Source organism: Astatotilapia calliptera, chromosome 17, assembly GCF_964374335.1.
Source record: "Astatotilapia calliptera chromosome 17, fAstCal68.1, whole genome shotgun sequence".
Classification (NCBI taxonomy): domain Eukaryota; kingdom Metazoa; phylum Chordata; class Actinopteri; order Cichliformes; family Cichlidae; genus Astatotilapia; species Astatotilapia calliptera.
Window position 1 is genome coordinate 38,554,026 of NC_137438.1, and position 19,787 is coordinate 38,573,812.

Here is a 19,787-nt window from a genome sequence, read left to right on the forward strand (position 1 = left end):
TTCAAGCAACTTAAAGAAGACGCTTTTCTTTCCAAGCTCCTTAGACCTTCTGTCAGTTTAAAACCATCCTAACTACCTATGAGGCTCTGGGGACAAAATGTTTGTGATCGTCACAGTATCTTATCACTTTCATCTTCTTATGAATTTCAATAAAGGGAACACAGACACGAGAATAAATCTGACGTAGCAGACAAACGGAGAATACTTTGAAGAGTATTAAAATAAAACTGAACAATATAGTTTCACGGTTCAAAGTTCTTTATTGTCACTCATAATGAAGAAACATGACAGAGAATTACTCAGGTCTGAGTTCTCATAGGTTAGAATGTTAGAAATAAGTAATGACCTAATTCAAATAATAGTAACAATTATAATAACTATAATAATAATAATGGCTTAATCAATAAGTCCATTAAAAGTGCATAACGCTAATTGTGAGTATTGAGAGCTATTCTTCAGCCTGCTGGACCAGATACTGCACAGCCTCCGGCCCGAGGGGAGGGCCGTGTATAAGGTGGGTGGAGTCTGTGATGATGCAGGTTGTTCTTTCCTTACATCTGCTGGTGTAAACGTCTGAGAGGTGAGGCTGTCATCTATCCTTAGAACTGCACCAACCCTCTACATGTTATTCTTCACTACAGTCGTGAACTTCCTCTGAGGTCCTCTCCAGACTCCCTTCCACCTGCCTTCAGTCTCACTGCAGATCACAATGCTGTGCGGAAACATCACAGTCCACAGAGACTCCTGCCTGATTTCATCTGATTTCATCTGTCCATCACCACAGAAAACAAGAAAGACTCAGATCTTCTCCCTGATGTAATCCCGCCCCCACCTTAAACCCAACTACTGCACACCTCACCACTGTCTCACAGTCCTCATACGTGTCCTGCAGCACCCTCGCAGACACAGTTCCTCTCTTGGCACCTTATCATTTGCTTTCTCAAGCTCCACAAACTTACAGTGCAGCTCCTTCTGACCTCTCAAAGCAAACATCCCGTCTGTAAGTGCTCTTTCTCAGCATGAAGCTGCTCTGCTGCTCTGCTGCTCACTGAACATCACATCTCTCCTTAGCTTCTAGTTTCAGCAACTCACGATGACTCATCAGCTTTACCTTTCTGTAGTTACTAAAACTCTGCACGTCACCCTTGTTCTTGAAAATCAGTCTTATGATTATAACTGCTCACCTTTGTCCAGCTTTTACACATACAACACATGTTTAATTTTTATCCTCATAACTGAAATTCTGTATGAAGCACACATTAATGAGGGTAAAATAACAGAGCCATTATTAATGCAAAGAAAATTAACTAATCCGTATACAACATCATCAAAATATACAATTCTGTGACTATTTGTGATTAAAAACTAATAAATAATAAACTAATATATAAATAATAATAATACCTTTGTTCCTTTTTGCTAATGCATTTTGTCATGAACAGAGAAAGGAAGATGGCGCCTGTGTGTTTGGCATGCCGTCTGTCGCTCTCTTCTATTTGTTTTATTTTACTGTTTTTAGTCAATTTTGTGCAACATGTCAGCCCTGCATTGTTTTATGATCGCCAGACATTATTGGAAATAGGCTTATCTACCCAAGCTTAGTTTTTAAGTCTTTATTAAAAACCTATTTTTATTCTCTGGCTTTTAACTCTGTGGGTAACTGATTTTTTTTTATTGCTATGTCTGGTTTTATGTGCATATTAGTATTGTACAGCACTTGTACAGGTGTGTTTTTAAAGTGCTATATAAATAAATAAATGATGATGATGATAATAGTTGTATTTAACTTGTTGTTTTTACTTTTTTGTTCTTTGTTTGTTTCGTATGTTCCCTTTGGCAGCTGTCTACAGGAAGGACAATTCACTATTTTTTATGTAAAAATGTATTTATTTCCGTTATTATCAGATTTCTGGCAGAAATAAGTCAGACTGAGTCAGAAGGTTTGGTAGATGTTCTCTGTTCGTTCATAAAACCTGGAAAAACAGAAGAAACTCCAAGAACAAATGAACCGATATGAGCTGGCTTTGGCTGCAGGGTTCCTCCACATCCCTCACGTAGAGACAAACAGGAAGAAGTACATATGAGAGATTTTATTCATGTGCAAATGCCATTTTTAAGAAGAATGCTTGTAGCTACAAGACATTTAAAGCAAAAATAAGTTTGAAAGAAAATATGTCAACTTAAAGCAAGTGTGTTCTCACCTCGCAGTAGACAAAAGCTAAAGTATATTTGATTTATTCCCACTGAGCCCAAATCACAGGTTTGTGGTGATTTTACATAAAATCTAAAATCCATTTTGAGCTTTTTCTGTGTCCAAATCAAATTTTTCTATTTGAGAAAGACAAGACACGTTGGGTCATGAGAGCATCCAGGTGTTTATTGCAGACCTCACCCTAAACTAAAAGTCATCCATTCCTTTTTTTAAAAACTAAAATCAACAGAAACAGCTGAAACAGTCAATAGTCCTACATACACTCTGCTGCTAAATTCTGCATTACATTCAGACATTTTTACCTCAAATCAGAAAATGTTGTGTAAGTTCTGAGTTTAGACTTTACTGAGCTGAAAACAGGAAATCTTTCCTGTAAAATGAAAAGGCCGAGGCACCAGAGTGGAAACGAGTGAAGGTTCAATGGCCGGAAATAACATTTTTAATGAGCCATTTCATATTGACATTACTTCTCTTCCTCACTGAGTCATACTATATATTTACACACCTGTTACATAAAATTTTACCAATAAAAACATATTACAAACAAAAAAACAATGAGAAAACACACTTTTCCAGTCTAGTTTTAAAGCTTCAGTACAGGACAGCCAAGAGGAGCCTGTATGAGAGAGAAGACTGTAACGGTGCTTCTCCACAGAAGCACGGTGACTTTCATCTTTTCTTCTTCTCTTCCTCCAAATCAGCAGGTTTTTGGTTGTAGAAGTAAAACTGCAGTTTTTTTATATGACGTTGATAATTTGTATGACATGTAGACATATAATAAACCACGTGGGCCTTTTCATATCAGTGATAACTGAAGGCAGCACTCGCTGAAGCGCTCCAGTCTGCTCCAGAAAAGCGCAAATGTACACTTTGTTTAAAAAAATTGTGTAAAAAAACCACGAGAACATGAATCTGAAGTTAAAAGTTAATGTTTAATTTGTTTCTAAAAAAAAGGAAATGTAAAAAATGAAAGTTGTGAGACTCAGTCCTCTGGGCACAGGTTCAAACATGGACAGATGATGGTTCAGCTCAGAGAGGAGGGAGGTTTTCCAGGATCCTTCTGTGATAATTTAACAGAAAACTGGAAAACATTATGAGTGCAGAAATACAACAAGTATTTGTTTGTGCTTGCCCTTATTTTTAACCTTTATGTGTTTTTATCTATATTTCTTTTCAGGAACAAGCATTGAAAACAAAGTTTTTAAACTAACAGCTCTCTCAGCCTCCCGGGGTGTATGTGCTGGTCTTATAAAAAAGTTCAGCAGTTTTAAACCTTTGTAGTCAGACACAGGCGACTGATGGTTGGCTAACATTGCAAATACACTAGAATTCACCCTCCGGGCGATTTACCTGCAGCAGGACGCTGCTGAGGTCAGCTTTTTGTCTGACAGGTTCATATAGACCAAAGATGCAGTCTCCCTGAGCCAATTAGGTTTATGTCTGTTTCATCCGCTTATCTTGTGGCTCCCTTTGTAAAATGTAGTTCCCAGAGAAAAGGGCGACTGAATGTCTCCGTGAGATATGAACAATCCCATTAAAACAGATGTAATCTGAAAACATCACATTTTCCTTTCGGGCATTAAAGTAAACATAGAAGTCATGTTTTTATTGTCACAAAGATTCTGCGCAACGTTTCTGAGAACAAGTAAAAAAACACAAATGTCCAAAAACGTCAGACGAAATGCTGCGTTAGAAACAATTTAATGATCAATTAGTAAAGTAAAAGTTCAAAAAAGTTAAAATAGTATAAAATAAAATGTTGCACAGCAGAAAAGTTTCAGATGATCATGTGTTACTGGGGATGTAACTTCTGATTGGTTGGATGGAGAGAAAGGCACGGACGTTCAAAGCTGTCCTTCACATGTGTGCAGTGATACCAAGGTAATGTTAGTTGCACACCTACAACTACGGCTGTGAGTTAAATGTAGAGGCAGATATATTAGCCTTCAAAATACATTGCATATAGCAATAGTTGTTATTTCATTCTATTAATTAAAAATGTAGATTTTAAAATTTTATGACATATATATGTTTTAATATCTCCAATGATGACAGAGATTTGATCTCAATCGTCACAGTTTCACTTATATCAGCAGCTGATGTTGGATGTTACAGGCACGAGTATCTCTCGAGGCTCAACAGGAAATGACTTCTCCAAAACTGCTGCCACAAACTCAGAAATGTGTAAAATATTATCATATATTGTGATATAAAACAGCCCAGTCTTAAAGTTTAGCTAGGCTGTGTCCACGAAGTTTTGAGCACGTAGAGTTGGTTTTTCTTTTAAGCCTTTATTCAACCAGAAAAATGTGACTCTATCCCTTTTATAAGACAGACAGTAGTGCAGTTATCGATGATAACATATTCTAGGTAAAACGGAGAAGATAAATAAATAGCCTCATAAATAAGAAAGCAAAGCAAGCTGCCTGACCCTGAACGTGCAACATACACTGGTGACCAGTGTTGGTCAAGTTACTTGAAAAAAGTAATCAGTAACTAATTACTGATTACTTCCCCCAAAAAGTAATCCCGTTACTTTACTGATTACTTATTTTCAAAAGTAATTAATGACTTAGTTACTTTTTAAAAACACAATTTACAACCTGAACAGGTGATAAAGTGATAGATCTTTCAGCCCAATTCTACTTTTTCTGCATAATCCATCATACAAAATGTAATCAGATGGAAAAGTCTCTTTTTAAACTTGTTTTATTAGTTTTTAATCTTTTAACTTTATGCATCAAGCAAACATTTAATTATATGCAACATTCTCTGACTGGAAGAAATTTGTTTAATATTTAAACCTATTTTCTGCACATTCCAGCACATAAAATAAAATATTTTTTGTGTTTACACTCAGTCTTTCAAATAGATGCAAGTAAAACACAGCAGAAAATAAATCACATCAAAGACTCAGCGGTCCTGTTGCTCTATTTTCACCTGTAAAGCAGGAGTGGGGTAGGCGGAGGTTTACCCTGGTGCAGGTGTGCCGCGGTCAGTGGAAGAATCTGCGAGTTCTCTGTGAGTTTCCCATTACGTCGTAGCTACTCGGTGCTTGTTTGGAAGTTTAGGGGTTTTTTTTCGCGGTGAAAAGAAGTTTTCTTCCCACGCACGATGGACACTAATGTTTTTGTCACTTTTTATGGAATCAAACTCAAAATAAGGTCAGTACTTCCAGGCTTTAAACGCTGCACGCTCATACTCTCTCTGCACTCGATATGTGATCCACTGTTGATCTGCACACAGCTGTTGTCACGAACGGCGCACTCGCTTACGTCACTGTCATGAGACATTCTCGCAAAAAAATCACGGTTTTAGTAACGCAGTAACGCAGCGTTCCTACGGGAAAGCAACGGTAATCTAATTACCGTTTTTGCAATAGTAATCCCTTACTTTACTCGTTACTTGAAAAAAGTAATTGGATTACGCGTTACTGCCCATCTCTGCTGGTGACCTTTAAGATTTGCAGTTAATCTCAGCGCTGCGTGACAGACAGAATCCAGCTTGTGTAATCAGTGTGACGATGCGTGCACGCAAATGACGTTGCCATTTGTTTCTTAATATCCCGATTTACATGTCAGGGACAGTAAACCTCCAGTTTCAGAATTTTTGTACAACCATAATTACAAAATGTGTAAAATGTGAAAATCAACAGAATGCAGCGATGTGCAAATCTAAAACATATCAAGACGCATCAATTTGTTGGTGCCATACAAATAAAACGGGAATGAATTGAATCCTGCTGCTGTTGCAGTATCTGAAGAATGCATCGACTTGCTGAAATATTCAAGGCCTCCCCTGAAGGATGGCAGCACATTAGCACTGATGTTGCTTTTCCAGATGTTCAGGTTGACTGTTTCATGCGCACCTTTGACTTTGAACTGAGTGCTGATGAAAAGTCAGAGGGTCCCTCCCCTCTTTGGCGCAGAGGACGTGTCGTCCATGTTTTCTAAAAAGAATTTCAAATTTCAATTGACCTGACCACAGAACAGTTTTTCACTTTACCACAGTCTATTTGTCTCACCCAGCAAAGGTGGCGAGGTTTATGCATCATCTTCACACATGGCTTCATCTCCCATGACAGAATCAGGTTCAGATTCTCTCATTTTTTTTAAAATTATCTTTTGTACTGTAGACAGATGAGGTGTTCAATGTTTTCACAGTTTTAAGTGTTCGGCAATTTGTAGACACACATTGTTGCAGATTGGTGAAACGCTGCCTCTCTAAGATGCTACCAGCCTAATGAGTTGGAAAATGAAAGATTATTATTTCTTGAACAAGGTCAAAACACCGACTTCATGTATAAACTGTTATAGTTACTGTATCTCCGTGTGTCCTGCAAAAGAATAAAGGGTAGAGTTTGCTAGTATGGAATTGCTCATCAGACAGAACCATTGGTTTGGTTTGGATGAAAGAAAATACTGCTTGATTCTACTATTTGAAAAATATTTTTATGTGTCTGTATATTTTTTGTTGTTTTCTGCTGCTATAACTACGCATCATGCCCATCTAACATAATTTCATATCCTCCGCTGTTAATGACCGAGCTGAAATGTCACATCGCACCATCAGCAGCGCCGTAATGACCGCATGATGGACTGTCAACATTGACTTGTTTCCTCTTGTATGACCCAAACTGCTGTAAAGTCAAAGACAGACGGGCCATCAGAGCGTCGTAAACAGAAGAAACATCTGTTTGATTCGAGGGGGAATCACTTTGCATCCCTTAATTAGCCATGCAGAGTAGTGAAGGTCAGTGCAATCATGGGTAATGGGGGGGGTGCTAAGGGGGGGCTGCACCATTGCTAATGTGATTGCCGGCCGAGTTGTAAAAGGCTCATGCTCGTAACTCTTATTTAGATGGCTGAAAATGGTGATGGTGGAGATAACCGCAAGCACAACAAGTTTTGTGTGTGTGTGTGTGACTGGGATGGGCTAAGGGCTGGTTAGAGGGAGGTGGAAAGACACTCTGCATCAATGAAGTCAAAGGTGGATTGAATCTAATATAAGGAGGATGCGAGCGGCGGATCAATAACCGAGAGAGCGGCAGGATAACAGACAGAATCAGAGAACAGCTGTGGTGGGCTTGGAAGAGCAACAGTCAGATATCCAGCATGCGTGCTCTGGTGGTTTTGCCTCTGCTCTTGTGCGCAGTGGTGTGTGTGGATCAGGTGAGAGCGCAAGTGACGGCAATGAAGCTGTGCGGTAAGCAGTTAATCAACGCCATCTCCTACACCTGTGGAGCGTCCCGCTGGAGGAGGTTCTTCAGCGAGCCAGACGTGGATGGTGAGAAAACTCTGCTTTTACTCATTTCGCACAACAGCAGGGACGCGCTGTTAGTAGCTGAGTTTCTTTCTATAGTTTCATTTGCTACAAGTTTAGTGGTTCAGACTTCAAGAAAGAACGATGCAGAAAAAGTCAGTAACAAACTGTGTATTTACCCTTTAATTTATATTATTTAAATTGCAGTGAGGGTGTAACCGCGTTCAAGAAAAAAATAGAAATATCATTTATATCACTTTAAAAAAATGGCATGTTTTCGAGTTACCATCTCAGTGCAGTTTGCCCACACAGTACTTCTTCTGTATCTGCTTCTGTGGCTTAAATGAAACCCAACACAAGCTAAAGTTTGTGCTTTCTAACCAGACTGCCAGTTTTTGCTACACCTCATGTGTTATGTTATTAATTCACCGGCTGACGCGCAGGGCTTCTCCAAACAGGTGTTTCCCAGGACAGCGACGCACAGTCTGCCAGAGGAGTCAGCAGCTCAATGATTAAATGCTGTAGCTGGCGGCTCCCCGGGCGTCTTCTCTAATACACCACACAAATAAACCCAGTTAGCGTGTCAGCCGTGCTGATCGGAAAGCGTAAAGTGACACTGAAGAAGACAAATAAGACCGAGCTCATCCGTGCAGTCATTTAGCGCTTCCTTATTTAAAGGGAACATGGACGAATTACACAGGATGCGTCTGAAAGCAGTGCTTCATCAGCTGCACTTGTTGAGAAACACTGTCGGCTAAAATGAACTGCTATAGAAAGCATTTACTGGAAGTCATGTTTAAAGTAAGGTGAACAGAGTTTCCCGCACAGTTACATTCAGATTGTAAGGTTAAAGTTACACTATTAATGCGTTTGCAGAGGACCAAGTTAAAGGCTTAGATTCTAAAACCTCCACTCAGTGTTCATTGATGTTTTGTTCTGCCTACAGGGGAGCAGAGCAGCTTGGAGAAGTTCAGCAGTTTGGCCTCAGAGATGACCAAACGGGATAATAACATCTTCCTGGCCAACATGTGCTGTCAGGTGGGCTGCAGGAAGACCGACCTCGCCCACTTCTGCTGAGGACAATCCTCTCACTTTTTTTGTTGTTGTTGTTGTTGTTAAAGTGACTATAATGACTGTGTACCTTGCTAAGAACCAAATCTGACTCACGTGGCGAACTGTTATGATCTCTGTGCAACTGTTAAACTTTGTGGAAGTGAATCTGGATGAGCATCTCTGAACATGTTCCTGAACCCGAGCTGTACATGTGCGACCATAAATAAATGTTTTAAAATCAGTTGTCTTTCTTGCAACTTTCACCTGTATTTGGTCATTTTTTTGCTGCTTTTGTCAAATAAATATTCTATTATAACACCGGGATTCAATTCTGCAAAGGTTTGTTTGTTTTTTACTCCAAATACTGGACAACGTGTGAACGTATCAAACTGGATCACTAAGACCCCCCCACGCAAAAGTAAGCAAGTATGTACACAAGTACATGAATAAGTAACTAAACCAGCTGGCAGAGCAGGGCCCTGTTTCAGGAAGCCGGTTTGGAAAACTCAGAGTGAAAAACGACACTCACGGTTGAGTAACCCCGAACTGTCCAACTCGGAATATTCGGTTTCAGAAAGGCTGATAACAATTAGTTCAATCAACGCGGAGTTGCTTTAACCCCAAGTTAAGTGCGCGCACGAGGATACATAAAGCCCTGATTAGTGGAGCACAGATTAAGCGAGTCACCATGGAGACGGAGGGAAAGAAGGCGCGGTCAATGTATTTTACAGCGCTTGAGGCCGAAATTCTGATGGCAGCATATGCCGATAACATGCAAATTTTGCGGAAAAAAAGTAACACAGCCTCAGCTGCAAAAGAAAGTGAGCATGCATGGCAAAACATAGCCGACAGAGTCAATGCGTGAGTGTTAATTTAAACATTGATCTAGGGATTTCCACCCATTTAACACGTTATTTTATTATATTTTATTTGTTATTTTATACATTTTATTTTGTGATGTGATGTGAGCGCAGGTGCAACCCAACAGGCCCCAAACGTTCCTGGCAGCAAGTAAAAATGAAATATAAAAATATAGTCCAAACAGGTAAGGTGTAATTGTATTATGAGCCATAGTGCTTGGTCTGTTTGTCCCATGTAAATCAATTGCAGTTAGAGGCTACATTAATTTTCTTTCTGTAAGCACTTATTGAAATTATCTGAGCACATTACAAGTACATATTTGCTTACTCTGTATGCTCAAATGTGGCCCGTTATAGCCAACAGAAAAAAAGCGGAGGCCCGAAAAACAGGTGGGGGTCCTCCACCACCACCACTCACAGAGGCTGAGCAGTTGGCCCTCAGCCAAAACAGTGGGCGCCCTGTGGCCGAAGGCATCTCTGCGGGGACATCCTCTGAGGCAATAACCCCGCAAGACACAAGTGCCTACATAGGGGGTAAATTCAAAATAATACATGATGTGCATACATCCTTTCTTCACAGTCACCTTTGCAGTGCTACTCATTCATTTGATAAACTCTTTACCATAATGGATTATTTTGTAGTGAAGTTATTTTCCGACTGATTTTGCCTTCCCTCAGTCTTGGTTGTCTTTGAGAGCATAATGACAATGAAGTGTAAGGTGATTGGTATGTTTGTTAATTGCCATTTGGTCCCTTGTAAGTTATAAGTGACCTGTATAAACCTCATATTCTATCAGTTGATGGTGATGGTGTACTGCATCTGGTGCAGCCTCCTGTTGAGCCAGACCAACATGCAGTTGTGAGTAATACTCCACAGATTATATGAGTTTACAGTAGAACAGCAATGTTGTTTATTTCTTTACTACAGGAAAATAATGAAGAAACATTGACAGCTGTTACAGAGGAGGAAGCAACAGAGACACTTTATGAGGTTTACATCTTTTAATACTTTGTGTACAGGAAATACAGGCGACCAATAAAGCCAGTTGAACAAAAAATCTGTTTATTCTTCTTTCAACATGTTGAGGTGATGGGTCAAAGGAAATGATTGTGACATATGGTGTCTCTGACTGCGCTTCCATCTTGTATGTCCGTGGGAGGGTCAGGATGTTCATGGTTTGGATCACTGCTGATGTTTGGTTCAGAAGGACAGTGTTCTCCTCTAATTGTGGCAATGTTGTGAAGAATCACACATGCCACAATAATGTCACATGCCCTTTCTGGGGTGACCCTGAGCCTTTGCAGGCACTGGAACCGGGCCTTAAGCATTCCGATAGTCATTTCAATTCTGGCTCTTGTCCTGCAATGAGCCAGATTATATCGCTGCTGTGGGCCCGGTTCAGGGTCAGAGTAAGGGGTAAGCAAATAGGGTAAACATGGATACCCCCTATCACCAAGCAAGTAGCCAGTGAACTCTCCTAAGACAGAAGGATACACTTCAGTTCAAATGTCCCTGAAGCAATTGGTCTTTATATATTTTAAAGTATTCTCAACTCACCATGTCCAAATTTTGTGCTCAGTGTACATTCACGGAATATTTGTGAGTCATGGACAGAGCCTGGCCACTTGGCTTCCACATTTGTGATAATGTTGGCAGCATCACATATGATCTTCACAGTGCAGAGAACACAAATTAGCATCCATTACTATGATGAAATAATTTGTTAGTTTGAAATGCTACAGGGAACTATGTACCTGTACATTAATGCTGTGGAAAGACTTCCTGTTCACATAGTCTCCTTCATTTACTGAAGGAGCAATGATTGGAATGTGAGTGCCATCTATACAGCCAATCACGCCTGGGAACCCTGAAAATAAATGTAAAATTTAAGTAGTAGTTCAAGTATCACCACATCATAAATTAAGTTTTGGTCATCCTGATACCTGCAATTTTGTGGCATCCCTCTTTGATAAATCTTGTGGGTCTATGACCGGGGAACACCACAGACGAGTACAGGAGACGTTTCAGTGCAACTGTAACATTCCTGACTGCCCGACAGACGGTAGCCTTGGAAACGTGCTCAGCGTCACCAATATTATACAGAAAGCTCCCGTTTGCAAAAAACCGAAGTGCAATACAAATAATATGTACAGAACTGAGAGGATGTCCGCGATGTGTCACATGCGTAATATATGGCCTGAGGATGTTATCCAAATAAATTATAGATTGTGCTGAGAAACGGTAACGTTCGCACAGAAAATCATCAGGAAATGATAAAATGTCCAAACGCGCTCTGATCACTCTCTCCCGGCGGAGAGCTCTGCGGAGAATTTGGGCTTCACGATCTACTGGCTCTTCAAGGAAGGGACACGCCATGTCTGACACTTCCTACTGTCAGGTTTCCGACAAAGAGGCGGAGACAGTCAGGGTTAGTTGTAGGGCTGGGTATCGTCACTGATTTCTAGAATCGATTCAATTCCGATTCACAAGGTCCCGAATCGATTCGATCCACGATTCGATTTAATTCGATTCGATTCGATTTAAATCTGGGAAATTTTGACAGTCAGAGATATAATTCAGATCAGGACATTTACATATTTTTGTATCTATAAAAAGGAAGCTGACACTCTCAAGACTTTATCCAAGGTGTGAGCATCACAGCAGATGCCTTTGTGTCAAAGTAGCTGAGGATAAAACACAGAAAAACATGAAGGTTTTCCTGGCCTGGGATTTTATAAAAATATTCTGCAGTACATCAAAAACGAAAGAAAACCATTAATTAATCAACATTACCTCTGACGTTACAGCGGTTTTATTAGAGACATGGCTAAGCATTTTGCATTTTGAATAATTTTAAAAAGTTTCAATTTGTTCAGTATTGAACAGCAGAAATGAGGTTTTCTTTTCGGAAGAATGTAAAAGGGAAAAAAACAGCGGCCGACAGCGCTGTAAGCAACAGTAGACTGGTGTAACAAGCAAGCGAATAATGAAGAAAGCGAAACTGTTCGAGAGAGAGGGGGGGGGGGAGAGGGGGAGGGAGAGAGAGAGAGCTGCGCATCGCAATGGAAGCAAAACAGTAAAAGAGTGAATTCATGACGATGTTTATGTGAAGCGTTTGGATCTTCTTTTGCTGCTGATTCGGTCAATATTGTTTGGAGAGAGATCAAACTAACAGCTTTAGAATCAGCGCATAAAGGGCGTGAACACAAAGCGCAGACCCGGATCAGCGAGCTGTCGGCTTTCAGCCCCGACTGTGAGAAAGGCGACATCTAACTGATTCTGATCCGCGGGTCGCGCTGTGTTTAAGTCTATGTGCAGAATCCCTGTACCTGCTCTCATTTACTGTTTGGTGGTTCTTGAAATTTTGTGAGATGTCACCAGAGATTCTGGCATTTCGGACAAAATAAATTTATATTAAAAAATCGATTCAGGATTTTAATGAATCGATTTTACGTTATCCAAGCCAGAATCGATTTTAATCGATGAATCGATTATAAAAACCCACCCCTAGTTAGTTGTAGTAAACCTGCTAGGGGGCAGGTTAGCTTCACGGCGTGTGTCGTCATAGTGACTCACTCAGGCTTCAGCTGAACTCGCTTTGTGAAACCGAAAACCCAGAGTTTTCGTTAACTCAGGGTATACTTACTCAGAGTTTGCACTAAACCGGCTTCCTGAAACAGGGCCCAGGTGTGCACAAACGCCCACACACCACTTACACATGACCCTTAGGCAACAACCCGGCCCCGCCTACAAGGGGCGGTACTTAGAGCAGGTTTCACCTCTCACGTAAGCATGCAACAAGAAAATAAACTACACTCTTAACCAGCTACAAATCCACCAACTCCTCTATGCTCTTATTCCAAATCCAGCTTCAGTCAATTAGCATTTTATGAAGTAAAGGAAAGCGCAATAGCATCAATAACCTGTGGTTTATTTTCCCTGGGTGAATTTTATTAATTCAAGTTGATTCCACTATATCATTTTCTATTATTTTCTATGAAACAATAGCATCTTTGGCCTGGCTAGCTCCTGTCAGGCTTTGGGCTCAAAATGACCATAGAATCCATATTTACAGTGTTAGCTGTCCTAGCGTACGTGGCACACAAACTAGCTTAGACTGACGGGAAGAATGAAACTGATTTTACACGTGGAAATCATTAAAGCTTTAAAATTCAGCTAATTTAATGAGATGGTGGCAGAGCAGACAGGATTAAGGGAACATCAAAGCTACTGTGGTTCATCCTCAGAGGTGTATGTGTGTTTGGACCAAATTGGATGGGAATCCATCCTGTAGCTGTCAGGATTCCCCCGACAGGAAAATTCAGAAGACTGTAATCCTGCTGCCATCATGTGCAAATCACACTAACCAGCCACTTGTACAAATGCAAACATAATCAAATTATGGCCTTCAGTTCTAGCCATGACCAGCAGTTTACCACTGGATACAGGTTTACATACCTTGGTTTTAACCACTTGTTACAATGAAGGAACACAGAAGAGCATCTGTGAACCATGATGTAGTAGCAGAATAACACAGTAGTTGCCAGCTGTTTAGTGCCACAATGTCACAAAGCTCAAATCATCTCAAACTGATGTCTTGAACATGTCGTAACCTCACTGTACTCAAATGGGCTGCAGAGCCTCCAGATCTCAAGCCAGCACACTTTGGTTTGGTGGACCAGAAGATTTACATCATGGACGTGCAGCCGACAAATATGACCGTGTGATGCTATCACGTCAACACAGATCCAAATCTGAGGAATATTTTCAGCAACCTGTTGAAGCTGTGCAGTGAAGAATGGCGGCAGTTCTAAGGGCAAAATTAATTAAACAAAATCCGTCCCATATTTTTTGGGGGATATTTCAGCCAAGGTCAAAAGTTTGGACTAACATCGCTAAAGCAACCTGCTGAATGGGAACAAATAAAACCTCACAATATTACTTCATAGAAGGAAAACAGCAAACACAAACATCCAGTTATAACTTTTATTGGTTTTGGAAAGAAGCAAACTAAATTTCTCAGATCATCTTAGCGTTGTTATGTACTGTACAAACAGCTTTCACATGTGTTTGAGGTTAATGGTAAAGAACCAAAAAGCATTCTTGCTTATAGCACACAAACACACTCGTTGCTCTCGTCTCAACATTAACACAAGGTAACTGACACTCAGCACAACACGTCATTTCAGCACTATTGTCACAAAGCCCCACCGTTTGACCGCATGCTTTGCATCCAATAATACTGCAGGATGAATTCGCCATGAAGATGAAGCTTTTGTGTTTTGATGCACTGAAAATTTTAAACGCTGTTTCCAGAAATACAGTGAAAAAGGTTTGTGATCAAACAGACGTGTAACCATAAGTGTAGGAGTAATTCTACACTGATGCACCGTGGGTGGCATGTGTGGTGGGCTTCTGTAGATAATGCTGTAGTGACTGTTGCACTGTTTAGCTTAAAGAAGGTAGCAGCATTGTCTCGGGCACGTGGTCTTCCATTTAGCTCGATGAAAGACTGACATGACTGAAAAAATGCGTCACCAAACAAAAGTATTATCAAGAACTAAACGGCACCAATCATCCATCGTTCCTCACACCAACAAAATGCAACTTTGCCGTTCTCTCAGCCTGGGTCTGCACAAGATCAAAGTACAAATGAACAGACTCATTTGAACTGCAGGGCCCAAAAACTATCCAATCAGATGTACTGCATCACTGAATTGGTGTACTGACGTCAGGATACCGTCCTAAATCCGCTCGAAATGCTTGAGAGCTCTTAGAGGACCGTGATTGGTTACATTTAGTTGATTGCCAACACAGAGTACAGTACAGAGGTTTTTCGATTACACTTCACGCACACTTTTTGTTCTTCACGTTGAGTGTCGGAGCATTCAGGAAGTTCAGCATCATCAGCACAGTGTTTTTCACATTAAACAACACATTTTTTTTTTATCCATTTAAAAAATATTCAGCTTATTCTCCTTAGCAAGGGACTGACTGTCTGGGGTACACACACATAAAATACGAAAAAACAAAACGTAAAACAAAAAAAGAAAAAGAAAGCATTTTGGTCGACTTAACCTCGCTCCACAACCTCATTTAAATCATGTCATCTCACAGAGACCGTTACAATTATGCAAAATAAAGCCATGGATTCAAGCACTGGCTGGATGACTGGGATTTGCTCACGATATGAGGGTATGATATGAGGGAGTTTAGGTACCAGTGAGGTAAATGGAAACAGGAAGGAAGGTTTTCTTGTGATCCGCCGTCAAACTGAAGGTAGAGGAAAGAACTGAGAACACTAGATGATCAGGGTTTCCTTATTGTTTTATTACAGCTAAGTTTGAAGTAAGGAAATGAGCTGGTCCCAGTAAACAGTTCCTGTTCCAATACTAGTACCATGGTCACTAAACTTCATCTCTGCAGCCGTTTTTATTGTTTTTGTCTTCCTTGAAGGATGAGTTTGACATTTTGGGGGGAAAAACTAACCTTGGCCAGGAGCCATATTGGTTAGCTTAGCAGAAAAACTGAAACGGGAGGGAAACGGCTAAGCTAGCGTTGCTAAAATATAAGAGGCTAAAACATCTACAGAGTTTGATGCTTGCTTCTCTTGAGAGTGCGCACTGCAGCACAGCAATGTGATTTACTGGCATGCTAATGGGATGAGTGCACGTTCACTGCAGTATCCCTGGTGATTTAGCATATTAGCATGCTAAAATTAGCTCACCAGAACGAGCATAAATAAGGCTAGGGGAACATTTATTTAATAAACCAAAGTCATGGACTAATGAAAAGTCTGACCTGGTGATGGCGCAAGAGAAAATGACAGGGTGTTACTAAAATGCTGCCTTTTATCCTGACAGAGACATTAACGTCTAGCGTGGATGAACGCCATTAGCATTTTCGGACCCATGCAGTACTCTCAAGCTAAATAAACTTGTTAATGACGAATACAACAGGGTGTTTTTACACCCTTGTATTAAAGAAGAAACATGACACTGTGTATTAATCAGCTTTCTAGGTGCTGACAGACACAGACTGGCAAGCCTTTCCCGGCCTTTTTAGCATGCTAGCAGTTTCCTGGCGGATGTCACACGCATCATCCAAAAATGTCAAACTTATTCCTCAAAGCGTGAATCTTGGCCATGTAATAGCTAACTCTACATTAACACTGCTTTCACAAAGCATTACACAGAATCCAGAAAGATATTTATCTTTTGTCTTTAAATTACCCCTCCCCCACCCATATATAGGTCAATTCTTCTGTTGCACTTGAGTTAAAAAATTATATCTGAAATAAATTCAAAAAATTAGACCTTATACTGTACACAGGTTACCCAACTACACAGATAACAAAAAATGAGAAGGAATTTAAATATTTATACCTTTAAGGGTTCGAGTCGTGTGATACCATTCAAACTCTATTCATATACAGAATCACGTTTTATACAACGAGTCATTGTCATCAATAAATAAAAATAGAATGCTGTCATGTACTCTGCAGTCTAACACTGCTGTCCTGTGAACAACAGGAAGGCTATCTGACGATACGAGGAAAACACCAAACGCCCTTTAAGATATACATTTTCGACTTAAATGACACTTTGTACACTTCTTTTGTTCTGACACGAAAACATAGTTCCTTATTTTACCAGTGAAACTGACTAGTCATTGCAGCTGCCTAACATCCTTACAACCTGCATGCGAGTGTATATAACAGAGAAATAGAATAGTGGCTTGACTGGCTAACTGGTGTCTTTAGCAGGATGTGTCATGTAATACCAGCAGGCGATGCTTGGAAATCTAGTTTCATACAGGTCGTACACAAGCACCAAGAAGAAGGACCCACTTTTACCTGTGACAGCTGATGGTGTGTCATGTGAAGCAGCTACATGGATCAGTGCAAAACAGTGAGTACACCTCTCGTATTCTTATCCCAGAGGTTGAGGACCGGGCTGTTTACTAACTTCATCCCATCCAACTCTGGATGTGTTCAGATTTGATGCACGTCTGACCACAACGAGGATTTTTTTTTTTAAATGGCCCAAATTTTCACATTAACAAGAATTAAAAATCTGTTCCTTCCTTGTTTGGTCAGGCAGCTGCAGTGAAAAACTTTAAAAACACCACCACACGTTGACCAGAGGAGGACGGAGACAGAGGCACAGACTACAGAGGAGGAAAGAACCCATTTGTGTCTAAGTGCAGCAATACAGATGTTATGAAATGAATACAAATACAATAATTACATGACCTATAACAGTTCCACAATGTTATATGCAAGTTATACAATACTGCTGGGCGGGCTGCAGACCTGTTGTGTGGGTTCAGAAAAGGATCACAGAGTCTGTCTGGTGTCCGTCTGTCCTCTGTCCTCGGCGTCGACCTCAGTCCACTGCGTTCACTTTGTTCAGCGATGGGTCAGTTATCAGCCAGGTATTTTCCTGAAAGACGTCAATTAGAAACTAAGTGCTTATCTGTATAAATGAGATGTGATATTTCATTAGTTTTATGTTTTATTAAGTAGCTGCAATGAAAGGATTCAAACTTATTCTACTCAGGTAAGCTTTACCAAGTTACTAAAATAATCCTAAAACTGACTTTTATTACTGTGTGGATTCATCTAAGTCTTTTCAAGTCCTACTATATGCACATTATCTTAACCTAAACATACATAAAGGAAAATGTTTACAGTGTAACTGGTGGGAGTTGTATTTCCAGGAACTACAATCAGTATTTAAAAAAGTTTAAAGAGATAAAACATGGATTTTATATGTTCAATAACCAGTTTATAAACTTGTTAACATTCGGGAATTGGCTGGCTAAGCTTTCGTGTAGCAGTAATGAATATTTTATTTTGAAAACCCCATCTGACAGACCTGCAGCAAACCTCTTCTTGATGAGCGAGAAGCGGTACCCTGGCCCAGCCAGCTCGATGTCACAGCCTGACAGGGTGCTGCCTTCGCTGGTAAACTGCACCGCCAGTGGAGCCGGTTTACTCGGACCTTCTGTTAGCTGAAAGCGTGCTAACAACGAGCCCACACCTGAGGGATCAGAATGAGAGGATGAGACCAAGCCCCAAAATGTTTAATATTTAGAAACCACAAAAGCAAATATGTAACAACATGAAAAATGGGCAACATCTCTACAACTGCAGATCTCATCTTAAAGAGAATTCATAATCTAGTTTCGTGTCTTCATCCTGGAGGTCAGGTCACTGATGGGTGTCCTTGCCATGTAAATGACAGTGTGGGTCTAATGATGGCAGGTTGCGATCTGGAGCACAAATCAAACTCAACTTGGTCAGAAGAAACTGTGTAAATACTCCACAGCTGCTACCGTGGGCACTCGTTTACTTTATCCCATTAAAAAATAAAAGCTCATTGTAAACATCAGCTTTGGTGAAGTAACTGTATCACTGCTGTCCAACAGGGGGCAGTGTTTACTGTGGGCATGATGCACCAGACTTCCTCTCCATCTTGTCGTCCTCATCTGCGGTTGTTCCATTTTCAGCATTTGTACACCAGCCACACACATGCACCACGTGTCCTCCCAACATTTATGTTATTTAAAGAAACAGGTTAAATCATCATTCAAAAGAAATACCTCCATTTTCAGATTTGTGGGAGATATCGGGGATCTTCCACAGGATTCGTTGCTGGTCTGCATTCCTACCAGGATTAGGAATAAGAGAAAACCATTAAAGGATACAACATAAACAGGTGAACAGGTCATTGAAGGTTAACCTCAAAACCTGACAGCAAATAAATGCACGGCACTCCCAGATATGGCACAGGATTTTATCTCTTGTCTAAATAACATTTGGAGCAATAAATGCATCAAACTGCCTCCTTTACCCCCTTAATCTGTTCAGCTGTGTAGCTTAATACTGTGTAACAACAAGTCTAGAAAGACCGTACCATGCAGCAGGAGGTAGGACAGCCTGTAGCTTTGAAACGCCTCCATCAACGGGGACGAGGAACTGAACGTTGTTGAGGGCCATCGGCGTCGACATGGCCTCCCCGTTGTATTTGTAGTCTATCCTCAAGTCAGTGCTGGTGGGCTCACACCTCCAGCTCACTGCCAGGTTCAGAGGAGTCGACTGGAGGCCCTGTGTTGACACCTGGCAAACACGTGGTTTGATAAAAGCCTGTTCACACTGAAACACCCTAAACAGCTGAACATGCTTCGACTGAAGGAGTTGAGTGTTTGGGATTTAAGCTACTCTCAAAATCCCAAATCCAAGGTTACCTGATACTTGAGCATGTCCACGTTGTAGTACGTCGCTTGTGGTTTCTGCTCTGCCACCTTCTTTAAATGCGATATCAGGTTTGGCATATTCACCCAGAAGTCCTTGCTGTCAGCCTTGGCTTGCGTGGTGGTGTCGCTGGTGGAGGAA

At 40.6% G+C, this 19,787-nt stretch overlaps 2 protein-coding genes across 14 annotated transcripts in view; one reads left to right on the forward strand and one right to left on the reverse strand.

Annotated features, from left to right (window-relative positions):
- The first annotated feature begins 7,149 nt into the window (after positions 1 to 7,149).
- Positions 7,150 to 8,768, forward strand: insl5a (insulin-like 5a). Its single transcript, XM_026147708.2, has 2 exons — positions 7,150 to 7,498; positions 8,421 to 8,768. The coding sequence occupies exons 1-2, from the start codon at positions 7,327 to 7,329 to the stop codon at positions 8,549 to 8,551; spliced, it is 303 nt and encodes a 100-aa protein (XP_026003493.1). The 5' UTR covers positions 7,150 to 7,326; the 3' UTR covers positions 8,552 to 8,768.
- Positions 8,769 to 14,360: 5,592 nt separating this feature from the next.
- Positions 14,361 to 19,787, reverse strand: part of sgip1a (SH3GL interacting endocytic adaptor 1a) — an 84,966-nt gene continuing 79,539 nt past the window's right edge. For all 13 annotated transcript variants that reach the window (XM_080291686.1, XM_080291684.1, XM_080291689.1 and 10 more), the window contains 5 exons: positions 19,640 to 19,775; positions 19,309 to 19,511; positions 18,995 to 19,059; positions 18,268 to 18,432; positions 14,361 to 17,832 (listed from right to left, as the gene is read on the reverse strand). In XM_080291686.1, coding sequence (XP_080147812.1) covers positions 17,810 to 17,832; positions 18,268 to 18,432; positions 18,995 to 19,059; positions 19,309 to 19,511; positions 19,640 to 19,775 — 592 coding nt within the window. In that variant the 3' untranslated portion in view covers positions 14,361 to 17,809. The remainder of the gene's footprint in view (positions 17,833 to 18,267; positions 18,433 to 18,994; positions 19,060 to 19,308; positions 19,512 to 19,639; positions 19,776 to 19,787) is intronic.